The sequence below is a fragment of the Aotus nancymaae genome, unplaced genomic scaffold, assembly GCF_030222135.1.
Source record: "Aotus nancymaae isolate 86718 unplaced genomic scaffold, 86718_ANA_hifiasm-v0.15.2.pri h1tg000009l, whole genome shotgun sequence".
NCBI classification, from domain to species: Eukaryota; Metazoa; Chordata; class Mammalia; order Primates; family Aotidae; genus Aotus; species Aotus nancymaae.
In genome coordinates this window covers 10,441,596-10,456,655 of record NW_026988420.1, presented here as the reverse complement: position 1 = coordinate 10,456,655, position 15,060 = coordinate 10,441,596, and the positions used below count along the sequence as shown (strand labels likewise).

Here is a 15,060-nt window from a genome sequence, read left to right as displayed (position 1 = left end):
AATATGGTCCAACATCTCTCCCTCTCCACCAGATTCCCTATCAGCCACTTGGGACTTCTTGTCACTTCTTGAACATCCATGTTCTTTCCTACCCAGCTCCTTCAAACCTGCCGTTCTCCCTGTCGGCAAGCCCTTTTCCTGTTCTGCTAGAGAATTCACCCTTTACGCTTCAATCAGTTTATATGTCACCTCACACTGGCTAGAATAGCTACCTCCCCCACTTGGTGCTCTGAGATACCCTGGTGCAGCCTGCATTTTTGAACTGTTTTATAAAACACACAATCAAAGTGAGCTGGTGAGGCAGGAACAAGGAGCTAATTCTGTTCAGTATTTGCAGCCCCTTCACCCATGATGGGTGGTGTGTACATATACGCTGAATGGCTTAATTATGGGCATCTCTTTCTCTCTCCCCCTGCCATAAGCCCCATCAAAACAGACCAAGAGCCCCAGCCTGTTCACATCAGCAGCATGACATATGAGGAATGGATATATTTGCATGCAGGTGCAAATATCTTCATTCACCCATCTTCACCCATCTGCCTGACCCAGTACCACTTTCAAAGGGAGCCAAACCTTGCTGAGTGCATCTGCTGGGCTCCTTTTGCTGGTAAGTTTCTGCTTGAGTTTAACCAGTGCAAGGCACTGTCAGAGACTGGAGAGAGGGAGATCCAGGTATTTCTTCCCACTCCCTCCCTACTAATTTGACTTCCCATCTCTGACATTAGCTGCACAGTTCAGGACAGAGAAGATGGAAAATGGATCCAGGGAAGAATATGGAGAAATGGGAAAGAATATGGGAAATCCCAGAGGCCATTTCTAAATGGGAATAGGACATTCTCTCTGTTCTCACAGGTCAGCACTGGGACTGGCAGCCCCAGGCTAAGTGTAAGGTTAGGGTTTTCTGGTGGCCTGCGCTCAGCCCAAATTGCTGCTCGTGTGCGAAAGTGAGTTGATCAGAATGGAGACAGGCAGGCACAGACTGAAGTGGAAGACTGCCAAGTCTTCACCCAAAACCACATCTAAATGGAAATGCCCTCTCGAGGAAACACTTGATAAAGTTCGTAATGCTGTTTTACAGGCATTCTCTCATTTGATCTCCTGACATGCCCTTGAGATAAATATTTTGCCAATGAGAGAACTGACTTAAGGCTGCTGTCCAGGTAAACAGTGAAACAGACTAGAGTCATTTGACCTCCAGCCTATGATCTTCCCAGTGTATGATCTGTCACCGTTAACGGATCTGGGCTCCATTCCCAGCTGCAGCCCTTATGAGCTGTGTGACTTGGGCAAGGGACTCACTCTCTCTGTGTCTATGTGTTTCTTCATCTATAAGACAAACATAAAATGTTTCTCTTATTTGTTGTAAAGACTGGGAGAGAGGGGCCTTTTCAGAGACTGGAAGAGGGAGACCTTTTGGGTTTTTCATGAGAGCCTGAGACCAGGTCCTCTTGAGCATAGGAGAAAAGGTTATGTAGGAGATTGGTCAGAGAGGTGGGAAAAATTATAGGAAAGATGTAAACCTTCTTGGAAGGCTGAGAGGTTTGCGTCTTTCCTGTAATTTTTCCCACCACCCTGAGCGATCTTCTACAAGGTTCCCTGCCTACCGGGCCTGCAGATGGTGGAAGGACCATGGGAGGATCCTGAGTCTGGCTGATGAAAGGTGTGGGCCCCAGACTTCCTGCATGATCCCAGGAGAGGGGAGAAGCCCCCCAACCCAATGACTAAATGGTCCATGCCACCAGCAGACAGGTGAGCACAAAGCCAGATTTAATTTTATTTTTAATAAGGAAATTGATCTTTTCTGTGAAAAATTAAATGAAATATTCAAAACATACCTCCTTCCATAGTGCATATCACACGATAAGTCAGACTCATCACTAGCGGGATTCTGGAACACAGCTTGTTCCTGCACAGCTGAAGATCCACTGTCTCCCTTGGGAAAGGGGGACCAGGTGGGGTTGCAGGATGGAGGACAGCAGACTGCCCAGCAGCTGCCATCCAGGGGCAGGAAGGGCGCTACTGGAAGAGCCCTGTAGATCACACTTCTCGGGGGAGAATGCAGAAACTAGCAGATGGAACTAACAACTGCAGAGGAGAGAGCCAATCTGGCCCCTGCCTCCTCCAGGCCACCTCTATCACTAGGGCGACCATCCCAGTGCACTGTGTGTGGTATGTGTGTGCACGTATGTGTCATGAGCATATGTGTGTGTGTGCATGCATGTGTATTGCGTGCACGACTGTGCATGTTTGTGTGCATGTGTCCTGAATGCCCTAAAGAAAGGAAGCTAGCTGGCTCACTATTAACCCCAGGGAGCCAGGGTAGACAGAAACTCTGGCAGCAACAGTGGCAAGTGACCTTCACCCCTACCCTCTGTACTTTGGGAATGAACTGAAGCAGGGCAAGGAGGCAAGTGCCCAAAGGCATCTCAAGTCCGGAAAGTATTTGGAGAGCTAGGGCATAAGGGACACTTCCTACCTGAGTTCAGCCTAGGAAACAGCTGCAAGGTGAGCAACTCATGCCTGGAGTGCACCGCAGAGCTGCCGCCTCCCCTACGCGACTAGATCATGCAGGCTAATTACAGAAAAGAAGGACTCAGGAAACGGAGGAGGGAGCTGAAGGCAGGCATCAGTGGATGGGGCTGTGCTCCTGTGTTCAGAGTCAGGGGCATGAAAATGAATCCCAGTCTTTCACTTACCGGTTTTGCAGCCTCCATCACGTTATTACAGAAGCCTGTTTCTTAAGCCGAAAAATATGAATCACAGTCTTCATGTCACATGGAGGACCTCTGTCAAAACTGTAATTAATTATAAGTGTATTAATATCTGTACCACCCACACCAAGAGACATAGTGTCTCTTGTACTCACAGCTGTATCCCTGCTGCCTGCAAGGACCTGGCCACAGCAGATGCTCAATAAATGTCCACAGACACCTGATCAGAAGGTGTCCTCACAGCTCTTTGTGTTTTGGGGGGGCACTTGTGGGCATACCACCATGAGGAACAGAAGGTGGGGAGATGCTCCAGGTAGAGGCTGCCTGGTGGTGAGGCCCTGGGAAGCTGCTCTGGGGCAGAGAGCTAGAAATGGGGTAGATAATGCGCCTGGTGTGGTGAAGTCTCAGGAGTCACAGCGGGGGCTCCCTCCTTAGGGACTGTGGTCTCACTGCACACCGTCAGCTCCGTATCCCACCAGATGTCTTAGAACACAGGAGAAGGGCACCCAAGACAGGACAGCCCCAGGCTACACTGGAAGGACAAATGGGCATTATGTAAACTTTGTTCTAAAATTAATAACTATGACAAAATAGAAAAAAAAAAAATCTATTGACCTCCATTGCCTGCACAAAAATATCAACAATATCAAAAAAGAAAAAACAAAAAACAAACAAAAAAAACCCACAGCTGTCTTTGTTGTGATTGATGACCATCCCACTGCATGTTACTTCAGGGGGAAATTGCCTATTTGCTTGTGGATCTTATTAAAGAACCAGAAAGGCATAAATACTGCATTTTCTTGGACTGAGATTTCAGAATCTCAACACCCCACACCCCAAGGTGCCCACTCTGTCCCTTGTTTTTGGGTTTTTTTTTTTTTTTTTAGAAATGACCCTTTCTCAGCCTGCACTGGAGAGTCTGCTTTTAACACTTTGAACATCAGAGTGGTGACAGCCAGGGAGAGACAGACCTCATCCTCCGACTGACGTTCTCTTTCCTTACAGTATGTGTCCAGTCGGCGCGCCGTCACTCAGAGCGCTCCAGAGCAAGGCAGCTTCCACCCTCACCATCTCACCCACCACCACTGCCACCACCGCCACCACCGCCACCTCCGCCACCATGCCCACCCCCACCACCTCCACCACCAGGAGGCGGGGCTGCACACTACCCCGGTGACGCCCTGCCTGTGCCTGTGCCCCTTGTTCTCCTGCCAGTGGGAAGGCTGCCTGGAGGTGGTGGTGCCTCACCTGCGGCAGATCCACAGCGTTGACATCCTCCAGGGAGCTGAGATCGTCTTCCTGGCCACGGACATGCACCTGCCTGCGCCGGCTGATTGGATCATCATGCACTCCTGCCTCGGCCACCATTTTCTGTTGGTGCTGAGGAAACAGGAGAGGCATGAGGGGCACCCCCAGTTCTTTGCCACCATGATGCTGATTGGGACCCCCACCCAGGCCGACTGCTTCACCTATCGCCTGGAGCTCAACAGAAACCATCGGCGTCTGAAGTGGGAGGCCACGCCCCGGTCTGTCCTTGAGTGCATGGACTCGGTGATTACTGACGGGGACTGCCTCGTCCTCAACACCTCGCTGGCACAGCTCTTCTCTGACAACGGCAGCCTTGCCATCGGGATTGCCATCACCGCAACGGAGGTCCGCCCCTCAGAAGCTGAAATGTGAGGCAGGGAGCCCTGGATGCTCCCCACACAGCCTCCCTAGGAAACTCCTCGGACCTCCCAGTGCCGTGCTGGGACTCCAGACTCCTTTTTATTCTTCTCCTTCCTTTCTTTTTTTTAATTTAATTTTTTTTTTTTTTTTTGTCTCAGGTACTTTGTGGGATTTAGTCTTTGTCTGCCATGAGCATTGTATTATGTAAACATCCTGTAATTCAAGATCTTGGCATAGCATTTGTCCTGTATTGTTGGTGTTGTTTTATAGAACGTTTCTAAGATTTAGTCAGAATAGTTTTTTCCTGTCACCTCCAATTCCTTTCTCTGCTGCTTTCGAAAGGATCAAAACACCATGAAGCAGACTGTTGGGGTTGAGAGGCTTAGCGTAAGAATCATTTCTTGTTTCTCTTTTCAGTCTATTTCAGAGCAAGCTAAATCTGAACGTGTGTAGTCAGCAGGCTGGGGAAGGGGCCCCGCTCAGAGATGGATCACATTTCAGACCAGCCAGACACGACTCTGACACATTCCCAGGAACCTCAAAGTCAAAGCTGGGCTACCCAGGCATGAGGAGATGGTGTCTCCTCCGCAAGGCTGGAGGCTGGACTAGAGGCGTCATCCTGTGCTGAGCGCTCAGGTTGACGCTGGGGCTCAGAAGAGTGGTCAGAGGCCCACCTTCCTGTGATGGACTCTTGTCGCCTTGTTCCCAGGCTGTACCATCTTTTCCTGCTCTGGAATCAAAGTCCTCAGATTTTTGGTGCTTTCTTAAAAACCCCTTTGCCTTCTGTTGAGCAAATAGCTGAAAAGAATAGGCACGATGTGGGATGGGGAGGAAAAGCAACAGGGAAAAGAGAACATAAAATTAATCTCCCATCTCTGGGAGGGCACTCCCACCTTGGAGAGTTTTATTATCAAGTTATAAAACCCATCAGTCCCTCCCTAGGGTGCAGTTCTTTCATATCATGCAAAAAGCAGAACCAGGACTCAGCATCAAAGGCAAAGAACTCAGAGGGCGGCACCCAGGACCTCTGACCTGGCGGGCTGACCATCGCTTACAAACCTGGGAGGCTCTCTTTCCTTCCCTTACTTTCTAAAATGCTCCAATGGTCCCATTTAGTACACAGCCGTGACCACGGCTCCAGTATGTATTCGGCACCCTGTTGTAGTGTGAACGAAACAGCGACAGAAATCCATATGGCCTCTGCGCAGGCTGCTCTCACTTACTTGGTTGTCAGAACAATTCAACATCTTCCTGTAGACGTGTCTCGTGCCTCTGAAGAAAGCATGTTTAGTCAACTTTGTCTTTTCTGTTCCAAGGTGGACACCTTTAAGCCTTCCCAGGAGGCCCTCTTCTAGCTTCTTTTTGTCACATTTGTCCCTCCCTCTGGCTGCTCTCCAGACACTGCAGAAGCCAGGCACCACATCCCCAGCATGTCCTCATGAGAGCCCACTCTCTGCGCCTGTTTCTGCACTTCACCCCCTGGGCTGGGTCCTGGTGGGCCTCCAAATGACTACTTAGTTTCAAGCAGATTGCCCTGGCTGGCCATCCACAATCTTTTCTCCACCAAAAATAATCCCAAAACACAACACCCTCCCCACAACAACTGGGTCAATTCTCCAGCCACTTTTGTGGCCAACCTGCAGCCCACACACCAGAAGGGAGGTGCCAGTTGGTGGAAGGTTAAATAACAGAGGCCGCTCTGGTCACACAGTAATCGCTGGGCGCCTGGGGTGGAGACTGCATTCCATCAGAGCCCTGAGAGGGGCAGAAATGTCACCACAGATGGAGGCACCTGTCAGATGCTGCAGTCTCAAGGAAAGGGTCGGGGCCTGCTTGTTCTTTGAGTCTCAGACGCCCTGCCAGGGCACCAGCCACCTGCTCCCACCCCCACTCCAATCACACAGATGCCCAAGAACACCTGAGGCTGGTGGGTCTGCGCTTGGAGAGCCTGGCTGTCTTAGCTCCTCACTGTATCCCCAACCCCCTTCCCAGAACCTAAGACACCCTTGGCTCCAAGTCTGATGCCTTTAGAAGCCACAGGTCCTCTCCTGATTTTGGGTACTCAACCACTTTGAAAGCATTTGTGTAGCATCACAGGTGCTCCAGATCAACAAACAAAACCTCACTAAGAGTATAACTAACATTCACAGGACCTTAGGGCTCCTGCAGACATCACCTTTGCCTTCTGGTTGTGCCAAGTTACCTGAGCCACGCTGGGACTGACTTCAGGTTATTTTCACTGCACACAAGACTGTATATGAATAAGTGATCCCAGATGGGAGTTTTTATGTTGGTTCCTAGAAACCTTTAGGACAAAGCATGGTAAATGTATTATTATCTTCCATCTATGGTGCTACCCCAAAAGGCCTTTCCATATCCGTATGTGAAGAACTGGAGAAAAAGGAGCAAACTAACAACCAAGAATTGGGAATAGAAAACGGTAACAACTGTGTGTATTTGAACTTCATAGTTCCCGAAGGGCTCTTTCATTTGAGTCTCAGGTTAATCCTCATTAGTATCCTCAATAAACTAAAAGAATAGAGGTTCTAAGACATTAAATAATCTTTTCAAGGTCACATCAAGTGGTTAGACCACAACCAAAACCCAGATCAACCGCCTACACACTTGGTGTGCTTGAAGTAAGACTCACCCAAAATACTCAGCAGTCTTGCCAGCTCACCAGTGGACTGAGGACCTGAGAATCCACTGAGTCTCGGTCCTGGGTTAGTTGAGGGAGCAGGGAGAGAAAGACTAGAGTGGATTTGCCTTTAGAAGCATCTCTACTTTAAGAACTAGGCTGGGCACAGTGGCTCATGTCCATAATCCCAGCATTTTGGGAGGCTGAGGTAGGAGGATTGCTTGAGTTCAGGAGTTTGAGACCAGCCTGGGCAATAGCGAGACTTCATTTCTACAAAAAGTAAAAAATCAGCTGGGTATGGTGACACAAGCCTGTAGTCTTAACTACTCCAGAGGCCAAGGCAGGAGGATGGCTCGAGCCCAGGAGGTCGAGGTCACAGTGAGCTGTGATTGCACCACTTGTAACTCCAGGCTAGGCAACACAGTGAAACCCTATCTCTTTAGATAAAAAAAAACAAAAACACTAGTCCACCCGGAAACAGGGGGCCAGGAAGTGGGTGGGATGCATGCGGGGGCTTCAGTGCACCATGCCTTTTGGAATCCCTTTGCCGACACCCAGGTCTCGTCTCAGAGTCCCAGGAGTCCCTGCTAGAACCCTGGGATCAGGTTGCCTCATGCACACGAAGGGGCTAGAGTTAATGACTCACTCTCTCAGGAGTAATTGCTTTTTAAAAGAAGGCCTAGAGAGACAGCAGTACTTCACAGTGAAAAATGAGTTACCAGAATTTGAACTTCAGGCATCTGCCAGAGGGTTTTTCAGGAGGTGTGGAGAGAGGAGCATTCCTCCCCTTGAGGCTGAGCCTACATACGTGGTTGACGCCGAAATGGAGGTCAGGCCACACGAAGATTGTCTTTCACAATCGGTATCTGCATGAAACTGTACCCGGTTTAACCCATCACTGGCTGTGGCTACTGTGGACATTGTAGGAATGGATCAGCATAGTAATCACAGTAGTACTCACGGCTACCACTTGTGGAGGCTTTTCTACATGATCCAGTAGGCTATGTACTTTGAATATAATGTCTCATGTAATCCCCATAACAACCTTAGCAAGCAGGTGCTCTTCAATGTACTCATGTTACGGGTGGGAAATGTAAGCAAAGAGAAGTTAGCCAGATTACTTAAGGTCATGCAGCTAGCAAATGGCAGAGCTGGGCCTGGGACCCGGCACGTATGGCTTCTGACCAACAGCAGCCGTGTCATTTCTATGAACATATGGACCCAAGGCTCTCAAGGACCAAGTCATGAAGTGTGAATGACACAGAGGCCGTTTGGTGCTTTCGTACTCGATATGGCCTTTTGGCTCCCCTTTTCTCCATCTTTCTTCAGCCCAGGACCTAGTGGAGTATTAGAGCTAGCTTGCATTCCGTTTGTTAATCTTTCAGGAATTTTGCAAGCTGATTGTTAATTAAGTACAGCCAGAATTAAAAATGATATACATTTACAATTAAATGAATTATATTTAAAGCAAAGGTCATAAGTACTTAAAACTCATCACTTCCTCATTAGTTCACTACTTTTCTTATTTTCTATGTTTCTGGGGTTATTTACATCTATCACATCTGTATGATGAACATGTTATATAATGATGTGCTGCACTGCATCTTCCAGCTCCACATTTAGTGATGTCATGCTGATTGCTTGAGATTAGCCATGGCGGAAGTATTTACACCACGGAAATTAGCAAATGCTACTAGATGGGGATTTTTCTCCCTAGAAAGCCAGTTGGTAAGCATTTACCAGTATGGTCATTCCTCAGTATCCTTGGGGAATTGGTTCCAGGAATCTCGTGGACACCAAAAGCTGAAGATGCTCAAGTCCCTTTTGTAAAATGGGAAACTATTTGCATATAACCTACGCAACCCTCTGGTATACTTTAAATAACCTCTAGAGTACTTATAATACCTAATACAATGTAAATGCTATGTCAATAGTTGTTATACTGTATTAGTTCTTATTGTTGTATTTTTTTTTCCTGAATATTTTTGATTCACAGTTGGTGGAATCCATGGGTGTGGAACCCGTGGATACAGAGGGTTGACTTAACACCACCGCCTACACATTGCTGATGCACACAGCGGGGTGGAAGAGGGGACTTTGGAAGGAGAAGCAAGGTCCCGGAGGCCATACTGACAAAGGCATAAATGACAGCCAAGCCAGCAGAACAGCATATTGTTGGGAAAACAGGGACTCTTCTAGAGAAGAGACTCCAAGGCTTAAGCAGCAACAAGAGCATTTTCTGCCAAAGAGCACCCTCTGCTCTCCCCCAGACACTTCCCTATTGCGTTAGTGTGGAAAGTTCTATTTGGTGGCTTTCATGGAAAAATTCAGCTCCAGAAATTTGGCCTATTGGCTATCCCAATCCAAAAAGCAAAACCAGCTCTATAAAGCTCAAATTTCCTGTTACTTGTTCTTACAGGTCATCCTCCCTACCTCTTTCTTACATCCTGGCCAAAATCTAATCTAAAGAAATGTTTTACTTTGAAATTAGAAATTGTAAACATCCACCATTCAAGAAACACAGCAAGCAGTGTTGTCAAACACCAGGTAAGATGCATTACCACAGAAGTAGGACCCCTGCAGAGCACGAAGCTGAGAGACAGAAAACATAAGGAGCCGAGGAATGTCACAGGAAGAACAGGGCCCAGGGCTTTACTTTCCTACTTGGCTACTTCACTTTATTGCAACCCAACAAGGAACCTGTTCAGAATCCATAGCCTACCCAGACCAATACTCTTTCTAAATCCAAGGCACAGTTTCCACTAGGACAAGAGTCACTGGAAACTCCCAGTCAAGTGCCTCGAAGCAGGCAGAATCTTCAAGGTCAATAATGCATCAGTTACTCTGGTCCCAGTGGTTTCAATGGAAGAGATGGAAGAAGGGAGGGTTGCTGAAGCTTCTACTTGGATGCATTTCTAAGGGAAAGGGGAAGAGATCATGGGTGGAACCCCAAAGAGTTAGACTTTAAGTTTCCACTGCAAACAGCATCATGCGTGGAGTCACCTAGTCAGATCGTTAAATTTCAGATTGTTTTGTTGGTAAGATTTTCTTTAAGAGTTGATGAGCTCCCCATTGTGTTTACCTGGAAAATACCCAGCTGAAGACAGACTTCACTGAAAAGAGATCCAAGAGATCTAGTGTAGATAAATGTTAATTTCCCCCCAAATCAGGTCATCACATGAACTACCCACCTGGGTTAGAATTTGTCTTTTCCAATATTTTCTGAAAGTATTTCACCTTGAGTACTATACTATAAATACTCTTCAACCTTTTTCAATCTTTTTTTAGGGTATTGAGATAAGAAAGAGAAAGGAAACTGAGAAGCATTTTACTTGCCCTGAATTAATGTATATATAATTTTCTAGGCTTTCTTACAATGTTAAAGACAATAACTTGAACAAACTTAGACTGCTACTTCACCTCTGCCCTGTCACTCATAAAAAATGTCATTAAATTGCATTTGATATTGTTTCCTTGGACCCTTTCGAGTTGTTTCTGCGATGGGTTTCTATTCCTTCCACAGGCTACTGTGCAGCAAGAAGGAACAGAAATGAAATGCTACGAGGGAAAGTGCAATTATCAGGAAGTTGCCAGCTGCCACATTTGACTTATGCTTCATTATCTTCCTCCCCTGTTCTTTTTTCCCTCCATTTTAAAGTCATAATTGAATATAAGGGAGAAAGTGCTACCAGAGGTGAATAGAAGCCCTGGCAACTAAGTTGCCCGCAGAACGATTCCAGCATCTGCTGGTGCCCTGAGAGGAGACACCAAAGCCTCTCGCTGGATTGTAAAGAAAGAGACAGGGCTTCCCTCCCACTCCAAGCACCCCTGTGCCCCTTATCTTTGCTCTCCCCTGTCTCTGCCTGACAACACTGCTCCTGAAATTTACTTCTGGGCCTATCAGATCAGTTGTCAAGGCAGCCTCCATGGTTTAATTCTTTAATTTCAGGCCACTGTTAGTTACTGGCAAGGTCAGGATTGAGCAGAGTTCTAATCCTATTGCCTGTCAATTCACTTTAACCTCAATCTTCTTCCCTGCCGCCTTACTCCCAAGACCTGTTTCCTGCTCTCACAAAGGCTTATAGCAAATGCCTTGAATTGATCTGAGTGATCAAAACTGACCGCATGGCCAGCATGAATATTCATGAGGCAGCATACTATTCAAGCCAAGTCCTTTCTTGGGACTATTCTGCACCCCTCATAGTGTCCCAGATATTCACCTCTTCCCTCAAAATACCTTCAAAGACCTGCACTATGGTTGCTCAGTGCTGGAGAGAGAGAGAGAGATTTCCCTAAAAGAAGGGAGAAAGTGGCCCTCCTGAAACAAAGCAGGGGAAGAGAGGCTCCCACTCAATCCCAATCCTGGTGTAACCAGGTTCCAGGACAGGACAAGGCTCAGCTCCCTCCCGCAATTGGATGTGCCCGAGCTTCTTGGGCTCCCACTCACCCAAGATTGGGGCAAGGGCCCTGGGGCACAGTAAGCTCGTTCAAGTAAATATCAGACCCAAAGAGTTCTGCCGAGAGCCATTTATTAAGAAAAGAGAGAGAGAGAGAGAAGTAGAGAGAGCTCCCATGCTGTTGTGGGAGGGGATCCCAGAGAGCAAAATCCCTATAGGGAGAGAGGGAGAGACAGCTCCCACGTTACCATCAGAGGCAATCCAGAGATGGAGTCCGTATAGGTAAGGGAGTAGGGGGGATTTTAACCCCAGAGTTACTCCCGCCCCATTCAAGTTTCCGTCCAGTGAGAGGAGCTTTTCCAAACTTCCTCTGGAGTGACTGATTTTCAACTCTGATATTGGATTGGTTGCCTGGCCCGCAATCAAAGCCTCCTCCCTCAGAGCTTTTGGTGGGCTTTCTAAACAAAGGAAGCTCACCTGGGCTTTCTAGTCAGCCCAGGCACAGGAAAGTTAGACAAAGAATTCTAAGTTCCCAGATCACTGGGAAGTCTCTGCCTTTAAAACCACATCCCTTGTGGACACGGTTTTCCTTAACACAATCCCTCACTGAGATCCAGGGTTTTGGTTTCCAAATGTCAGTGTGCTTCAGAATTACCTGGAGAACTTTATTTCTAAGCCCCAGAACCAGAGATTCAGATTCAGGAGGTCCAGAGTGGAGGCCAGCATCTGATTTTTAATAGTCTCCATCAAGAGATTCTGCTGGGGTTATTTGGCTGAACTCTAGGTTCTTAAATTTAGAGCCAGGGGTCTGGTGAGACAGTGGCCACAAGAAACAAAGAAGCAGGTAAAGTCTCCTGAAGAAGAGAGTCGATGCTTCTGCAAGAGAGAGGAAGGCAGGAAAGTGACTGGGGATGGCCACAGTTACATTCTGATGGAGAAGCAAGAAAATCGTAAATGGAGTCCAGAGAAGGGAGCAGAGTGGTATTAGGTAGGAGGTCCCTGTCGCCCAATGCTAGAGGGACCAACACTAGGGTTCTGTCATTTGGGCATAGGAGGGGAAGGCGGAGGGGTCAGAGGAGCAAGAGGGTCATCCTGGCAGATCCAGACTCAGGACCTCATCAGCATGACAGATGGACTGGGGCTGGCTGTGAGGCCAGTGTGGTACAGCACCCCTGCAGAGTGTCACACAGTCACAGCCCCCACAGCTTGGTGCTGTGTAAATCTTCCTATGAGTACAAAAGGGGCTCATTCTATAAATCCCTGCCTGGTTGGGATGGTAATTCTTATTTAAATCTCTGCCCCAGCCTTGACAGGGAGCTACCTAGCAAATCCCTGGGGAGGCATTTATTCATCCTGCAAATCTTCCCTGGCCGCCTGAGCAGGGGGTCACCATTTCAGGGCCCTCCGAGGGGAATGTGAATTATCAGACCTCTTTCTCTGGAAGCTCAGAGCTAAGGCCCGTGTAAGCCTTGCCTACAGGGTGAGAGAGAAGAAAATCTCTGAACCAGTTCCTTATTAGCCTAGAAGTAGACAAGATAGACTCTGTGCGCTCTCTGCAAGGGGGCCAATGGGAAAAGCATATATTAAGTATCAAAGTTGGGGGCTTTGATTACCACCCATTTAGGAAGTAATTGAATCTTCCATTCTCTCTGCCTCTTCCTTGATTCCAAATCAACTTCCATTAGTACACAGGAGGTGGACATTTCTTGATTTTTAGATCTGACTTTACGAACAATTCTGGGAATTGCAGATTTTAAAAATAAAACACAAACAGAAAAGCAAGCACACCAAAACATTGAAATGCTTCCAGGGCATTCCAAGGTAAGCCCACCACCCACCTCATGGTCCTGCAAACAGTGACAAAATCTAGGCCAATCAGCAAAACTCAAGGAAGTTCTCCTGAAAGGCTATGTGTATTTCCTAAACACCCAGCTCTGTACCTTCACCAACCAGGAAAGGTGCTCTATTGAAAAAAAGTAAAACAAAAAAAACCCATGATCACGGCCGGGCACAGTGGCTCATGCCTGTAATCTCAGCAATTTGGGAAGCCTGACCTGAGGTCAGGAGTTCAAGATCAGCCTAGCCAACATAGTAAAACCTCGATTCTACCAAAAATACCAAAATAAGCTGGGTGTGGAGCCTGAGGCAGGAGAATCTCTTGAACCTGGGAGGGAGAGGTTGCAGTGAGCCAAGATCATGCCACTGCACTCCAACCTGGATGGCAGAGCGAGACTCCATCTCAAAACAAGCAAACAAACAAATCATGATTACAGGAGATAATTTAGAGAAGTGGCCAAATCTGAGGATGAGGCATAGTTGGGAAATGGGCATAGTTCTGAGGGCATAGTTCTCTAGAGGAAAGAGGGCAGAGAATAAGCTTCCTTGGTAAAATAAAGGACACCTAGTTAAATTTAAATTGTATATAAACAATGATAACAATGAAGCTTAGTGTAAATATAGTCCATTAAGTATTTGGGACATATTTATGCTAAAAAACGGTTTAATATTTTATCTGAAATTCAAATTTAACAGGGCATCCTATATTTTTATCTGTGGAATCTGGCCAACCTAGGAGAAAAGAGTCCACAAAATGCATTGGTTTCATTGTGGGCACAGGTGGCTATCTGAAGTAAGCAAGCAGAAGGGAGAGTTCCCCCTGCCATGCCAACTGTGCCCCTAACTTGGGGAGTTAAGTGTGTGGCCAAATACCTCTAGCCACAAGGCTGAAATGCTACAGGCCTGTTTTCTGTGTGGACACTGGTGAGGTGGAACCTAACTCTGAATCTTAACAAAACCAGGATAGCTTTAGATCCCAGAGTCTCGGAAAACATGGGCACTTGGGCAGTGGGAAGCCATGGCAATTTAGAAAGCAGTTCCAAGTCTTTGTACACCACTAAGAAGAGAATTTTAGGACAGGATGTATGCTTGAGCAACAAAACATTACTGAATGCCTACTGGATGTTGGACTTGCTGGAGGATCCAAAGGAAACAGAAGATTGGTCCCTTCCCTAAAGGAGCTTCTCAGTGCACTTAAGGAGACAAAACACATGCATTTCTACCTGCATCTAGCAACTATCAAGTGGTCCATCAGTTCCTTAGCAGCAGTCCAGCAGCAGTGGTTGGGTCGGTTTGCACACTTCTATAAACTAGGCCAATAAGGAGACAATGAGCCTAAATGTATTTAGACAGCTTATTGATACAGCAACAGGGACATTGTGGTGCAGGTTCCCTGAGCCCCAGTTCCAACAGGACAACACAACAAGGGCTGGGTGCTGCCTGCACATGCAGCGGATGGGCATTACAGCACAAAAACCCTGAGACTAGGAAAGAAATTCTGATCTTATGTGGGGCTGCGAGCATGCCTGCCATCTTCTTCTCTGAAGAAAGAAACTCGTTTTATTACCCTGGAATATAAGCAAATCTCTCAAAGGAGGAAATATATCTATCTTTACTATCTGAGAATATAAATAAATTTGCTCCACAGTGAGTCACTGTCTCCATGCTTATACAAACATTCCTGAAAAGATAGCTCTGGAGCAACTGAATATCCATGCCTAGACATGTAGAAACATGAGATTTATGGACAATTGTCTCCCAACAGCAATACACAGCCTTATATGATGAAGAGTTAATGAAATGATAAGAT

General features: G+C 47.0%; 1 protein-coding gene across 1 annotated transcript in view; it reads left to right on the top strand.

Annotated features, from left to right (window-relative positions):
• Nucleotides 1–4,483, top strand: part of SIAH3 (siah E3 ubiquitin protein ligase family member 3) — a 70,165-nt gene extending 65,682 nt beyond the window's left edge. Inside the window, exon 2 of the mRNA XM_012465178.3 lies at nucleotides 3,717–4,483. Coding sequence (XP_012320601.1) covers nucleotides 3,717–4,391 — 675 coding nt within the window. The 3' untranslated portion in view covers nucleotides 4,392–4,483. The remainder of the gene's footprint in view (nucleotides 1–3,716) is intronic.
• Nucleotides 4,484–15,060: the final 10,577 nt, after the last annotated feature.